The sequence below is a fragment of the Borostomias antarcticus genome, assembly GCF_949987555.1.
Source record: "Borostomias antarcticus genome assembly, chromosome: 1".
Taxonomy (NCBI): Eukaryota; Metazoa; Chordata; class Actinopteri; order Stomiiformes; family Stomiidae; genus Borostomias; species Borostomias antarcticus.
The window spans coordinates 61,399,630-61,415,328 of record NC_140234.1 but is presented as its reverse complement, the minus strand read 5'-3'; the positions used below and the strand labels follow the sequence as shown (position 1 = coordinate 61,415,328).

The 15,699-nt window shown below is 45.0% G+C and overlaps 1 protein-coding gene across 1 annotated transcript in view; it reads left to right on the top strand.

Annotated features, from left to right (window-relative positions):
• The window catches only part of doc2b (double C2-like domains, beta), a gene marked incomplete at its 3' end in the record, with an annotated part of 224,570 nt that overhangs the window by 51,064 nt on the left and 157,807 nt on the right, over positions 1-15,699 (top strand). Inside the window, exons 8-9 of the mRNA XM_084437399.1 lie at positions 1,348-1,437; positions 1,798-1,926. Of these exons, the coding sequence (XP_084293525.1) occupies positions 1,348-1,437; positions 1,798-1,926 (219 nt within the window). The remainder of the gene's footprint in view (positions 1-1,347; positions 1,438-1,797; positions 1,927-15,699) is intronic.

Here is a 15,699-nt window from a genome sequence, read left to right as displayed (position 1 = left end):
CCTGCAGAAAATGGGTGTGAATGCTGAGCAGCTGAAATAAATCGCAAAAGCATTGCTGAAAATGCACGAATGTGAAAAAGAGGAAAAATCTGAAACTTCTAATGCATCACACTGTATAGCTAAAAAAAAAACCTGGACGCTGAAAAACCTGGAAGCTGAAAAACCTGGAAGTGTACAGTAGCTGAACTGTGAAACTGGCAGAATTGGAAGTTGAACTGCATTACCTAAAGAAGCTACAGTCATGCAAACTGCAATACTTCGTCCTACCTCATGGTGAGAGCAACAGCGACCAACCAAGTGCTCCTCAATCAATCAATCAAAGCTTTATTTGTATAGCGCATTTCATACCCAGAGGCAACACAATGCGCTTTACAGAGAACAAGGGAGGTGGGCATACGACCCACTCTCTACATATTCCAGAGGGAAGCAAAAAAACAGTAATCACCCGGGGGCCAGATAAGTGAGCTGTAAAATTCTTCCCTGACCCCTCTCAACGAGGCGATCGAGCAAGCTCCAGGAGTATGTTTGTCTACCGGCTAAGAACATTTATAAAGCAATAAATAACATAAAATTACATTTACATCATTTACATTTACATTACAAATAACATTAAATTACATATGAGAGGCTAAAAAACATCATAGGAGAGACATGGCAAACCTTGGTGTATGTCTGTGTGTGCGTGAATGTGCCTGGGTCCTAACCCTTACCCTAACCCTAACCCTAACCCTCCAGAGGCAGGGGTTGGGGTAGGGAGGGGATAGGAAAAGGATACGGACCCGGGTTAGGGTGAGGGGAAGGGGATCTGAGCCCAGGACTGGTGTATGTCTGTGTGTGTGTGTGTGCCTGGGTCCAGGTAGAGGCAGGGGTCAGGTTAGGGTTAGGGTCAGGGTTAGGGTTAGGGTTAGGCTCCTGGTCTATCTTCGTCAGGGACAGACAGCGTTAGCGTTCTGTTCTTCTGCTTGTTTTTCGTGGTGGGTTATTTTGGGAGGAAACCTTTGTGAACACGGGGAGAACATGCAAACTCCACACAGAAAGGCCCGGAGACCTTCTTGCTGTCAGTACAATCAGTCACACATAGATGAGATGTTGGATTTCAAATAATTATCAGGACTAAAATTAAAGACCATGTCCATGTTTTTTTCCCTACCTGTAACCCTCACTGCAACTGAGTTGAATTGGTTAAACTCACTCAGTGAAAATACTGACCACCAGAGGTCTGTCAAGTGTGTTTGAAAGTCAGATTGAACCTGAGATTGAAGCCAGCGAGAGAAGGAACAGTAGGGCCTGTTCCTCCTGCTGTACTAACCCTAACCCTAACCCTAACCCTCTCCTCCTTTCCTTCAGTGGACTCAAGTGACAGTGAGTCGGACCAGAGTGAGGGCAGCATGGAGATCAAGGTCTCTCGACCGGCCAGCAAACCCCGCACCAACTCAGGTATCCACCCTCAAAGACTTAGCATTAGCGCTTATATATCTGTCTGGCCGAATGGCTGATTTATTAGCCATGTTTATTACAAGGGGGGCCATCTTGGTTGTCTCCCGTGAATCAAGCAGCATTAGCCACCAGGCATTGCTCAATAAATGTTTATGAATGTCTGTGCGTTAACACCAAAGATTGAACAGAGATGGAGATGACACAGGAAAGTACATAACAGCATGGATAGTCGATAACTAGCAGCCAGCATCCATCCACCTCATGATATGTACTGTAAGAAGGAACCTTTTTTTTTTTACAAGTTCATCGCAACACAAGGTGCCTGCTTTTAGAAACATGTTTCCATGTGTTTGTGTGCAGAGTCCAGTGGAGGCCTGGCTGTTCCCTCCCAGACCAGCAGGCTGTCGGGGAGCCGGTCCAGCTTCAGTGACCACAGCCTGCAGCACCCAGCCAGTCTGCTCCTGGAGGACTACGACACGGACCACAGCAGTGAGTACATGGAGGTCTGGAACTCTGTATCTCTGCCTGAATAGGGGCTCTGATGGAATCCATTTAATGTTGTGTAGCTGTGCTCTTCTTGTGTCTTTTCGAGTGCTATTTGTCCAGCGAAGATGCATTTTGCTCTTGTTTATCCATGTCTAATCATGTGAGACATCATCAAGTGAATTAGTAGTGGGGTAAAGTGGAGGTCAAGCCTATTTCCTCTCTAATTCCTTACACACATGGGAGGAACATGGACCATACTGTACATGTCTGTGTTGCAAATGAGCAGAGATGACAAGTTTGGCTGCCAAGTCCAAGGACTCCTGAGAACTCGGAACAACAGGTGTTGGCTGTCTCCTATTCCCCAAACTAATGATACCTTTAAACTAGACAGCGGTACATGCATATTCACTAAGATGCTCATCTTATCAAAAGTGTGATCATGTTTTGACTTGGTTTAGGTCAGAGGTGAGCAGCTGAACACAGGGTCAGAGGTGAGCAGCTGAACACAGGGTCAGAGGTGAGCAGCTGAACACAGGGCCTAGGTCAGAGGTGAGCAGCTGAACACAGGGTCAGAGGTGAGCAGCTGAACACAGGGTCAGAGGTGAGCAGCTGAACACAGGGTCAGAGGTGAGCAGCTGAACACAGGGCCTAGGTCAGAGGTGAGCAGCTGAACACAGGGCCTAGGGGCCTTTGCTATTAACATGCTGAGCAAAGTTACCTTTCTGCAGGTCATGGTCTTGCTCTCTGTCTGTCTGTCAGTCAGTGGGTGCGGTGTAATTCCTGAGTGGGGTGCCGGCTCTCCTTCTGTGTGTCTCAGTGGGTGCGGTGTAATTCCTGAGTGGGGTGCCGGCTCTCCTTCTGTGTGTCTCAGTGGGGGCGGTGTAATTCCTGAGTGGGGTGCCAGTTCTCCTATCTGTCTGTCAGTGGGTGTGGTGTAATTCCTGAGTGGGGTGCCAGTTCTCCTATCTGTGTGTCAGTGGGTGTGGTGTAATTCCTGAGTGGGGTGCCAGTTCTCCTATCTGTCTGTCAGTGGGGGCGGTGTAATTCCTGAGTGGGGTGCCAGTTCTCCTATCTGTCTCTCAGTGGGGGCGGTGTAATTCCTGAGTGGGGTGCCAGTTCTCCTATCTGTCTGTCAGTGGGGGCGGTGTAATTCCTGAGTGGGGTGCCAGTTCTCCTATCTGTCTGTCAGTGGGTGTGGTGTAATTCCTGAGTGGGGTGCCAGTTCTCCTATCTGTGTGTCAGTGGGTGTGGTGTAATTCCTGAGTGGGGTGCCAGTTCTCCTATCTGTCTGTCAGTGGGTGTGGTGTAATTCCTGAGTGGGGTGCCAGTTCTCCTATCTGTCTGTCAGTGGGGGCGGTGTAATTCCTGAGTGGGGTGCCAGTTCTCCTATCTGTCTCTCAGTGGGGGCGGTGTAATTCCTGAGTGGGGTGCCAGTTCTCCTATCTGTCTGTCAGTGGGGGCGGTGTAATTCCTGAGTGGGGTGCCAGTTCTCCTATCTGTCTCTCAGTGGGGGCGGTGTAATTCCTGAGTGGGGTGCCAGTTCTCCTATCTGTCTGTCAGTGGGGGCGGTGTAATTCCTGAGTGGGGTGCCAGTTCTCCTATCTGTCTGTCAGTGGGTGTGGTGTAATTCCTGAGTGGGGTGCCAGTTCTCCTATCTGTGTGTCAGTGGGTGTGGTGTAATTCCTGAGTGGGGTGCCAGTTCTCCTATCTGTCTGTCAGTGGGTGTGGTGTAATTCCTGAGTGGGGTGCCGGCTCTCCTTCTGTGTGTCTCAGTGCAGGCCCAGTGCAGGCGGGCAGAGTAGCCATCTTGATTTGACGTTAGCAGCTGTGATTGGATCAGGTCGGAGTAGATCCCAGTTCAAGTGACGTTTTTGTTGACAAACTAGGAAAATCCCAGTCTGCAAGGCAACTGGAAAGCAGCATAAACTGATGAATTAGGTAACGGGACCTGAACAAGAAGGCTTCTTAATAACTCATCTACTCAAAAGCATGTTGCTACTAGTGTTGGTACCGTCAGTCACACTGTACAAACTGTAAGTACATAGGTCTGAGTCTAGTGGTGCTAAGTGTTTGTTGTACAGCCAAATAAATCAGTGCCTCCAGGGTAAGTGTGCATTTCACCCTGAACTCATGTCATTAATTACATTAATCACGCAAAGGCTACTCAGGAAATCATTGGTATACGATAAATATAATCAGCTTAGCAGTCCAAAGTGATGCAGAGCTGCTCCTCAACAAGAACATTCCTGGTTTTATTTCTAGACATTCCTCTCATTATTCTTCCTCAACTGCCACCCTTAGGGCTGACGTTTATACATGTCTGCTCTTATTGGCTGAAAAACAAGCGAGTCACACTTAAAGCTTCAAAGTTCAGAGGTCACGTGAACCCTGAGTTTATGTACAGGTTGGTCACTCACAGTGCTTCATTGGCGGCTTGCAGTCTAGGGTATTCTGAATGACTGACTTTCAGCAGGCTGGCTTTTTAGGATCCCTCTCCACAAGATGAGTCATCCAACCCCCCCCCCCACCTCCCACGCCCGAGAGCAACATGTTTATACATCAACAGTTTCATTGGTACTGTAAGATGTTTATACATCAACAGCTTCATTGGTACTGTACTTATTATGTCAAAGCCTCTTATGTAACAAACAACCTTGGTTCCTCCAGCAATAATAGAACCCCCAAAAGTGGATATCATGTGACAGCTGTGTCTATAACACCGCATACGTTTCATGGTATGAAGTTGAATATAATTGATTTACTCTCCTGCCAAATATCTGATAATGACTCTTCTCTTTCAGTCACACGGGGGGGGGGGGGGGCAGTCATTTGGGAAACATAATTAATAACACTCCAGTCCTCTCTGATTAGCCCTGCCTGCCAGGCGAGGTGGCTTAAGAGATTCGGAAGATGAGTCTGTCCGGGGGCTGTTGATGTGTTAATGTGTCTGAAGGCATTCATGACTCATTGTCCACAGAGAGAGACCACAGTAAGCTGTGTGTATGCTCATAGTCCCGGCAGAACACAGGTACTGTCAAGCAAATCTCTTTGCTCTGATAGCCGTCCTGATCTGATCAAAAAAACTTCAGGGACAGCAGTAGTTGACTGGAAAGCAAACCTTCTTGTCTCTTTGCATCTCTGTCCATCATTGTTGCAGGTCTTCACTGTTCAGCCAATTACAACACGTCTCTTACATTAATACCCATCAAAGGAAGGCCATTCCATGCAGTCATAAAAGAGACCTCCGCCGTGATAATCGTCCACCTGAGGGAAACTATAAACCGATGGAGCTGAAAGATGCACGGGGCAAGTCGAGTGGAACGTTGGTAGCCTGTAGAGGATCGAGGCTCCCTAATGATCTCAATGAATGAAACGTGTTTTAAACGGTGTTTAACCCCACGCACTTCCATCACTACACGTCACGCGTCACCAATCACCAGATAGAGAGGAGAGTCTCATTGCCCTATTATCCCCTCCGAGAGCCTGCCGCTATTGTGCTCGTGTCAGTTAACGCTATAGGTATGCAAAACGCGCTGGCAGACCGTCTTTCTCAACTGTCCTGACCGCTCCTTTTATTTTATTGTCCAGCGGTAGACCTAGACATTAGTTGCTCAGTTTTTTTTATTTTTTTTTAGCGTCTTTATTGAAGTCATGTGAAATCCTATCTGTCCCTCCACCAGACAGTCCATTAATCAGAAAGAGTCCAATGTTTTCATGTCTTTATTTCTTTCTTTCGTCAATTGAGGTCATGCCGGAACAAAAAATATATATTTTACCAGCATATTGTTCCAATCGGGTTGAAGAAGTCAACAGATGTGTGCCTTTCCATTATGAGTGGAAGAGGGCAGGCACTTTCCAAAATACTTGGAGGCATAGGCGATTTTACCCTCTGAGAGTAGGGGGGGCAACATTTTGACGTGAGAAAAAAAAAACAGTTCTGCCGTCCCGTCCCATCTATTTACAAAGAATGCCACTTGTGAACAGTATGCTAATAAGAAATCCGTAGGACAATTCAATATGCACAACGCATCACACTTCATCAAGACACCACGAGCATGTCAATATGACTTTATGACCGAGCACTAGGCCATACACAACATCACAACATCACAACATCAAACTGCAACTGCCTGCTGGTGCTAGCTTCCTCGCCGATGGTGATGTTGCTAGTGTTAGTGCTAGTGTTAGTGCTAGTGTTAGTGTTAGTGCTAGTGCTAGTGCTAGTGCTAGTGCTAGTGCTAGTGCTAGTGCTAGTGCTAGTGCTAGTGCGAGTGCTAGCTTCGATAGCCTCTGGAGCACTTCTGCATTCGATTGCACCTGCTGCAGTGTCATTTCAAGTGGTAGCTTCTTCATTAGCATTGCCAGTTTTGTTTTGTTTTTCTGAAGAAGTGGTCAATTGTTTTTATAGTTTTTATTGTTTTACTCTTTTCGCCATTGTGAGCAGGTTGGATAGTTGTAGCTTGTTGAGCACTGAGCAGTACAGTCAGATCTCATTTTTTTGCGGTAACAGATCAAACCGGAAATAGTTGAGGTCGACGGACGAGTTGTGCCATTGGTGGATTATGAATATATATTTTTTTTTTAAAGGTAGCCTAGTTTAAGTAATAAATACACTTAAAATGAATGATGACCTAACAAAAACAAACCACAATTATGTATTTAATAATTGTGTTAAGAATTTGAGCAGTTGTGCTGCCCCCCCTATAAAATCGCCCATGCTTGGAGGGGTGATTGGATGAACCATCTGTCTGTAACCATCTTGAATTGAATTTATTGCCAGGATTGCCCCTTGAGATGAATCATCTCATTTTCGAGGGGGTTCCAATATACAAATACAGAACTATACAACACAAAGCAGAAATACTGTACATAACGTGCCATACAGTACAAACACATAAAGACAACACACTAAACTACAAAATACAGTCATACACAGGATTTCAAACTAACTCAGACAGGAAGTAGTCATGAAGAGAGGACGTCGGTGGTGATAGGCCAAAACATGATTACAACATCATCAAATGGGCGCTGATAGAGACAAGAGAAACACTTTGATCAAACATTGAGTGCAGGCACCTGCTTTCACTGGTTTATCTCAGGACAAGAAACGCTTCTGTACAAACAGGGCATCAGGGCATCTGGGCCAATACTGACCCATCAGAGAGAGCTGGGATTAGGGGACCCATGGAGGGGGTCTCCTGCTGTAAAACCTGAAGGGGGGAAGGGGCGCCAGAGCAAGTACACAAACAAACAGAGACAGCTGCCCTAGTGTATGACACGCAGGATAATGTGAAACAAAATCAATATTTCCTATGACAATATATTGATCAAAGAATGAACAGATTTGAATTTCACTATAACAGAACACAAATGGATTTCTATTGAGTGTGGCCAGACTGATGCGTGGAGTGAAACAGAATGTGAGCTCGTGAAATCAAGATGGCCTCACAAGGCTAGAACAAGCCCCCTATGCACTTAAAAAAACATCATATCTCCATATTTTATCTGCTCCCTTTTCAGTTGCACCCCCCCCCCCCCACACTAATATGCACTCTTCATGGCCAGATGAGAGGATGAGTGCTCCCTCCTCACCCCCCTCCCACATGTCAACCTCTACAGCCAAGGCTAGTGTTAATGTGCGCTGCTCCTGCTGTTTCCCCCTGGGCTGAACATCCTGTGTTAGTCATGACCTTCTTCACTGTAGCCCCGCAGCTTACATGGGATTATTGATCCTGTAATGTTAACTACATGCCTCTGTGGACGCCTGTAGATACATCACATTTGTAGTAATGGTGGCTATTTAGTGACTCAGAGATGCAGTATGTGCAGATACAGTATATGCCCAGAGATATAGACATGCATACTGCAGACATTAAGCATTTCAGTGTTTGCAATCCTCAGAGGAGCTCTCTACAGTTAATCTGGCCTTTTATTTTTTATTTTACCTTTATTTTCCAGGCAAATTAGTTAAAGGTGCAATAGTTAAGATTTCGATGTAGACGACAGTATATATATTTTTTTTCTTTACTCTAACAAGGCTTGTGAGCCAAGATTGATCACTCCCACCTCCCGACATACTGTGTGGTGATTTCGTAATATTATCGGCCAGTGTCAACGAAAACTATGACGAAAATGATTTGTCAACAACAACTCACAAGACGATAACTAAATAAAAATGAATTTATGATGAAAAAAACTATGACGAAATCTATTGACATTTTTGTCAACAAATGAAAACAAGATGAAAATGTTAGCGAGGGATAATTTGGGAAGCGATCCAGTCAGCATGCTGTGGCTCACGATGAATAAACACAGACTAGAGCACATAGAAATGTAATTCAGTAGCTTCGTCCATCAGTCTAATAAATGTTTCCTCCAGGAATATATGAGTTTGGAAATCCGAAGGAAATAATGCATTATACCTACACCCGTTCGATTTTAGTCGACTGAATTTACAGGTGATTAAGTCGAGGACAATCAAACATGTGTAGTCAAAGTGTAATGCATTATTTAGTAAACATCTTAATGCTATTTAGTCAACTAGAACTAGACTAAAACTAAAACAATTCAGATGATTAAAATCTAACTAAAACTAAATAGCATTTTAATCAAAAGAGTATGACTTAAACTAAATCCAAATTTGCTGTCAAACATAACACTGCTATTGGCTCACAATCTTGGTTAGAGGTGGGAACCAGACCTCACATCTCAGACGGAGGTAAACAAGACGCTTTGGACCAATCAACATAGGATCAAAAGGCCTCTTGCAGAGAGAGGGGTTGGGATTAAAATAAGCCCACTCACTTTACGCTGTCATTTCTACACTGGTCTCAATCAAGAGTAGCTGTCCAATGGGGGATGTGTACTGCCTGGTTGCTTGGAGACGGATAACAGTCTGACAGAATCCATGTTCTGCCAGATCCAGATCCCTACTTAATGAAAATGACAGTGCCACACAAACAGCAGGATTCATGTTTGACTCTACCAGTCCTCCTCCTTGAGGGGATTGGTAATTGTGTTAGCAGAAGGGAGACTATTTCAATGGGAAACAAACTACACATTACAATCAAATTTGAGAGCAGTAAAGCACAGTGCTAGCCTTGTGAGACCATCCTGATTTCGCTAGCTCATGTTGTTTCACTCCACTCATCAGTCTGGAAAAGCTTGATATAGATCTGTTTGATTGGCTGATCAGAAAACAATCGGCAAAAATAAAAAGGGGCAAAAACCCAAGAGACCTCTTAGCTCACATTGACCTCCCTCTCAAGTAGCACCAGCCCAGGCTCCTCTAGCTCATCTGACGGTAACCACCGCTGTGGTAACCACCGCTGTGGTTACTGTACTCATACTGTACCGCTGCAACAGTTTTAAACATCCTCACACAGGTAAAGAGATCCCTATAAAATGAGTTATTTCATGTCATACTAAATCAGTCGTCTATCTGATCACATGCAGGTAAATCATATGTTGGTAAGACAAGTAGAGCATTGAACACTTGTATTGCTGAATATGGAAGCACTATTAGATGCAAAAACATGAATTATCCAATAGCAGCACATTTTGTTGAATTGAATCATCCTATTTCCTCTCTAAGATACATTGGTACTGAAAAGGTATCACTCCCTTCAAAAGGAGGTAACTTGGATGCTTTGCTTTCCAGGAGGGAGCACTGCTGGATCTACCTTCTGAGAGCCCTGTCCCCTCATGGATTACATGTAGATTGAGACTTGAGATGTTTTTTGTAAAGTACCTCTTAAAGGTTTCCTATAATGCACCTCTCTTTTCTGGATGTTTAGACGAAGTTGCTTATGATGTTCATTTGAGCTGATGTTTGCGCTTTCTCTGAATATCTATTAGAATTGTATTCTAACAAATTATATTTTGTAATGCTTTGAACTATTGACTTTAGTTGTTTTACTTTAACTATAGTTGTGTAACTTTTCTTCTCACTCTGTATGTATGTATTTGATTGTCTGTAGCACCTGTTCCTGTTTGAGTAATTAGCTTGATTGTCTAATGATCAGCAGGTGCTCCTATAGAGGGAGCCATATAACAAACCATAACTTGGGTCCTACTATAGATTCAACAGGCCGAATCGTCAATAATAAATTAACTGCGTATGGAGCCAGAGAGTGCATTACTTTTTTTTCTTTCTTGTGAGAAAAGTGACTTTAACACGTATCTTGAAAATTATTTCTACATCATCTTGATCTGGATGAATGATAATTGCAACAACATAATAATAAAATTATTCATGTTTATGTCTGCCAACTACCAGAAAATATCCTCGTCCTTTTTATTTGTAAACTACAAATATTTTCTCTATATAAGATAATGTATTAGTCTCGTATAACCAGGCCTATACCACACTGTTTTAGCACTGTGCTGGTTCTGGAGAAAGGTCTGGCTGCAACCCATTGTTCTGAGATATGGTGAAAAATGCTGTATTTCTTTAAAGGTATTATGCTTCTTTTCAGCAAGTTAATACTGTAGATCTCTGGGGTCCCCAAAACTTGAATATCTTTGCTGAAAATATCCCTCAGATTAGGCATTCTAGCCTCTCTACCCATATGTACCCCCTGCTGTTTCAGTCTTGTTCTGGGCGCCGTTTCATGTGTCTGTACCTTTAATGCAAATGAGCTGCTATTCATGCAGTAGGATGTTTCTGAGTGGCTAGTTAAATACTTTTTTGTGCTTTTTTCTTGTAATGTCAGCAGCCCAGAAAAATCTGAACAGCTTGTTGAATCGCATTTTCAAAAATGACTGGACTGTTTTATTTCAAAGTTGTGTGTTTGTATGCCCACCAGAGACCCAAACATATGTGCAAAGCATTGAAAAAGTGAGTTTTTCAAAATAGTTCCCCTTTAAAACAATGACAATCGTCTTGGGCGGCCCTAAGCTTGTTTTTGTTTTTTTCAACAATGCCCTTGCAAAATAGTGTTGTGGGATTGAATCTGATTGGCGCAGCTGGAAATGAGCAGCGCCTCTGAGAGGCTTGACCCAAGAGCCTACATCCTCTGAATCAGACTAATTATGCATACATTGACAGTTTGAATGAATATTCCCTTTTCATAAAAACATGAATGAATAAACCAACTGCTAATGTCATGAATAGACTGCTGTGTGTTTTTTTACTCACTTTCATTATTACTCTGTACCTCGGTAAAATATTTACTACATGTTGTGGTTGTGTCCTCAGAGAAGCTGAGTGGGGGGGGGGGGGCATGTTGTGTCCTCAGAGTAGCTGAGTGGGGGGGGGGGGGGGCATGTTGTGTCCTCAGAGAAGCTGAGTGGGGGGGGGGGGGGGGGCATGTTGTGTCCTCAGAGAAGCTGAGTGGGGGGGGGGGGGGGGCATGTTGTGTCCTCAGAGAAGCTGAGTGGGGGGGGGGGGGCATGTTGTGTCCTCAGAGAAGCTGAGTGGGGGGGGGGGGGGGGCATGTTGTGTCCTCAGAGAAGCTGAGTGGGGGGGGGGGCATGTTGTGTCCTCAGAGAAGCTGAGTGGGGGGGGGGGCATGTTGTGTCCTCAGAGAAGCTGAGTGGGGGGGGGGGCATGTTGTGTCCTCAGAGAAGCTGAGTGGGGGGGGGGGCATGTTGTGTCCTCAGAGAAGCTGAGTGGGGGGGGGGGCATGTTGTGTCCTCAGAGAAGCTGAGTGGGGGGGGGTACATGTTGTGTCCTCAGAGAAGCTGATTGGGGGGGGGGGGGGGCATGTTGTGTCCTCAGAGAAGCTGAGTGGGGGGGGGGGGCATGTTGTGTCCTCAGAGAAGCTGAGTGGGGGGGGGGGGGCATGTTGTGTCCTCAGAGAAGCTGATTGGGGGGGGGGGGGGGGCATGTTGTGTCCTCAGAGAAGCTGAGTGGGGGGGGGGGGCATGTTGTGTCCTCAGAGAAGCTGAGTGGGGGGGGGGGGCATGTTGTGTCCTCAGAGAAGCTGAGTGGGGGGGGGGGCATGTTGTGTCCTCAGAGAAGCTGAGTGGGGGGGGGGGTACATGTGTCCTCAGAGAAGTGGGGTGGGGGGGGGGGGTGCAGTGGGGGATTGGGGGGGGTTGCTCGGAGATGCCCTCTGATGAGTCATAGTGATTATGAGCTGCGAGCAGAAGCAGACAGGCGAGCCATGGTGCCTACTGGGTCAACCTGCTGGGCCCGCCACGCCCGCTCCTCCACACTGATGGGCAGTGACCCTCACCCTCACCCCCAGATGAGCTCAGGAGCAAGGTGGGCACCAGCCTGTGCACCCCTGAATCCCCTGTCCATAAGTCCCAGTAAACCAGCCTGTGCACCCCTGAATCCCCTGTCCAGAAGTCCCAGTAAACCAGTCTGTGCACCCCTGAATCCCCTGTCCAGAAGTCCCAGTAAACCAGCCTGTGCACCCCTGAATCCCCTGTCCAGAAGTCCCAGTAAACCAGCCTGTGCACCCCTGAATCCCCTGTCCAGAAGTCCCAGTAAACCAGCCTGTGCACCCCTGAATCCCCTGTCCAGAAGTCCCAGTAAATAGATGGAGTTCTACATAGAACACAACTATAGAGGTTTGCTTTGGATCAGACGCAACGAGATGGGTAGAGTCTGAAGATGAGATGGGTAGAGTCTGAAGATGAGATGGGTAGACTCTGAAGATGAGATGGGTAGAGTCTGGAGATGAGATGGGTAGAGTCTGAAGATGAGATGGGTAGACTCTGAAGATGAGATGGGTAGAGTCTGAAGATGAGATGGGTAGAGTCTGAAGATGAGATGGGTAGAGTCTGAAGATGAGATGGGTAGAGTCTGGAGATGAGATGGGTAGAGTCTGAAGATGAGATGGGTAGAGTCTGAAGATGAGATGGGTAGAGTCTGAAGATGAGATGGGTAGAGTCTGAAGATGAGATGGGTAGAGTCTGAAGATGAGATGGGTAGAGTCTGAAGATGAGATGGGTAGAGTCTGAAGATGAGATGGGTAGAGTCTGAAGATGAGATGGGTAGAGTCTGAAGATGAGATGGGTAGAGTCTGGAGATGAGATGGGTAGAGTCTGAAGATGAGATGGGTAGAGTCTGAAGATGAGATGGGTAGAGTCTGAAGATGAGATGGGTAGAGTCTGAAGATGAGATGGGTAGAGTCTGGAGATGAGATGGGTAGAGTCTGAAGATGAGATGGGTAGAGTCTGAAGATGAGATGGGTAGAGTCTGAAGATGAGATGGGTAGAGTCTGAAGATGAGATGGGTAGAGTCTGGAGATGAGATGGGTAGAGTCTGGAGATGAGATGGGTAGAGTCTGAAGATGAGATGGGTAGTCTGGAGATGAGATGGGTAGAGTCTGAAGATGAGATGGGTAGAGTCTGAAGATGAGATGGGTAGAGTCTGGAGATGAGATGGGTAGAGTCTGAAGATGAGATGGGTAGAGTCTGAAGATGAGGTAGAGTCTGAAGATGAGATGGGTAGAGTCTGAAGATGAGATGGGTAGAGTCTGAAGATGAGATGGGTAGAGTCTGAAGATGAGATGGGTAGAGTCTGAAGATGAGATGGGTAGAGTCTGAAGATGAGATGGGTAGAGTCTGGAGATGCACAGATAGATTGGAGAGTTTCGTTTCAAATAATTTTCAGTAGTTTTTTTTTTTTTTACATTTTTGTTCGAAAAGCTTTTGTGCTTCATTGTCCCACTTACTGTACACTTGCAACTCCTGGTCTATAAGTGGTTGAGCTGTATCTGGTGCAAGTGCAACTCCTGCTCTATAAGTGGTTGAGCTGTATCCGGTGCAAGAGCATACAGACATTTTGAATAATGCATGAGGAATTACATGGGAAAAGACCATTACCACTTTGTGAACATACTATTCGGAAATGTTCATGGTAGCATTCACTGCGATCTACTGCGCTTCACCTTAATTACAGGCCATCCCACTATTACATACATGTGCATATTTACCATCTACTCACTATTACATACATGAGATTGTTGTGGGGTAGATGGTATGCACCGTTAAATCCATGTGGACCCAGATGAGGACCCCCCACCGGTGCAACCGCGAGCAAAACACATTTGCCAACATTCTTTAATTGTGTTTTAAAGCTAAGCTAAATATATCCTTGAGAGAAAATACTAGAATGTTTTCCAACTTGAGAATGCCAGCTGTCCTGGTTGGTTGGGAAGTCAGCTGCATGTAAGACATGAATGAGTTGATTACCCATGGCTGAGAGAAGAGCTAACGGAAACAACACTTTTGAATGGGCAACACGATTTCAGTCCTTTAGTATTAAATAGAAAATCACATAATCACAGAAATATGTTGTTCAGCTTTTCAACTGTTAGTACTATATATGAAGCTAGCAGTACTATACAGTATATGAAGCTTGCAGTACTATACAGTATATGAAGCTTGCAGTGAACTGAATGAACCGAAAACAGCGTCAGCTGTTTTCAGAGACTGCAGGCTTCTCTTATGACACCAATTTAATATGTTATACAGTAGAAATTATAAAATGGTTCGCCTGTGCTGAAAAAGCATTGAGGTTGTGCGTGGGTAGACGCGCATTCTACGTGTGTTACAAGCACCTGCCACTAAAGAAACCCTTCCTGGCTGTTTAGCCTGTGCTCCCGCCATCACACAATGGGTCCACCTCATCACCCCCTCCACATCAGCATGCCTCTTTCTCTAGGGAGACTCACATTATGTTCTACAGCCTTGGACAAACAACAGAATCATTGTTGGCACCCTAGCACAGCAAAACAATTTTAAACAGTTTCCTCCTTGAAAAAGAAAGTTTACTTTCAATGACTCACCAGACAAAATTCAGTATCATCCAATACCAAGTGGTGGACCCTGGTTTAGGCTACGGTGTTTTCCTCTAACCCCTGTTGCTTAGTGCTTAATGCTTTAAGCATCTGGAACATTGGTCCTGACTGCTCCCAACTTAGTTAGGAAACACAGTCACTAATGAATAACCCAATAAGCACTGGTCCACAGCAACCTGTTTACAGCAGGGCTATGTGCAGGAATAGGCTGCAGTATTTTGACTCACTGCTCACAGTCATTCTATTGGTTTTCTGTGAACTGTGTCTACCGGACAGCCTTAAAAAACTTTCTTTTTTTTTTGAGCCTGCTATCTGGTTACTGGTGGGATTTTCATTACAGTACTGTAGGCCTACTTGCATTTAAATCTGTCATAATAAACACGTACTGTATCCTACTGTGAATAAAAACAGAACTGTACTGTATGTAGACCTACATGTTGCCTGTAGGCTGTAGTCTACTGTCATGTTTCATTTCTTTGTTCTAATGTCGAGCGCAAAACGCAAACGAGTCTGCTGCGCGAGAGCTGCATTCCTTGGCAGCCAGAAAGCGCGTCAGCAACCTGAAGCAGAGGAACATCGAGTCATTTCTCCTTCCCAGTTAATGGACTTCAGGAACACAGATGTGTTGTAAGCATGTAGATTAGCCTACTAGGCCTACTGGATTTGTTAAATAATAGCCTACAGCCTAGGCCACGTTAGCCTACATCGGTTGTTTAGGCTGCAATAGCCTAAGACACGACAACTTGTCTGTCATTTCATTTATTTATTTATTGATTATCATTTGCTCTAATTGTTCTGATGTTGGGTTGTTTTTAGGCTATACCATTTTGTTCTGCGAATACAGTAGCCTATCGATGCAGCGTACGTCTCATTTGAGAATAAAGTACTGTATTTGATCAAAGCATGCACTCAAGTGGAAATTCGTTTATTATTATTATTATAAAATTATTATTATATATTCTAGGCTACTGTAGGCCTATTGTAGGCTAGGCTGTATGAGTTTAGTTGGCTATTTGAT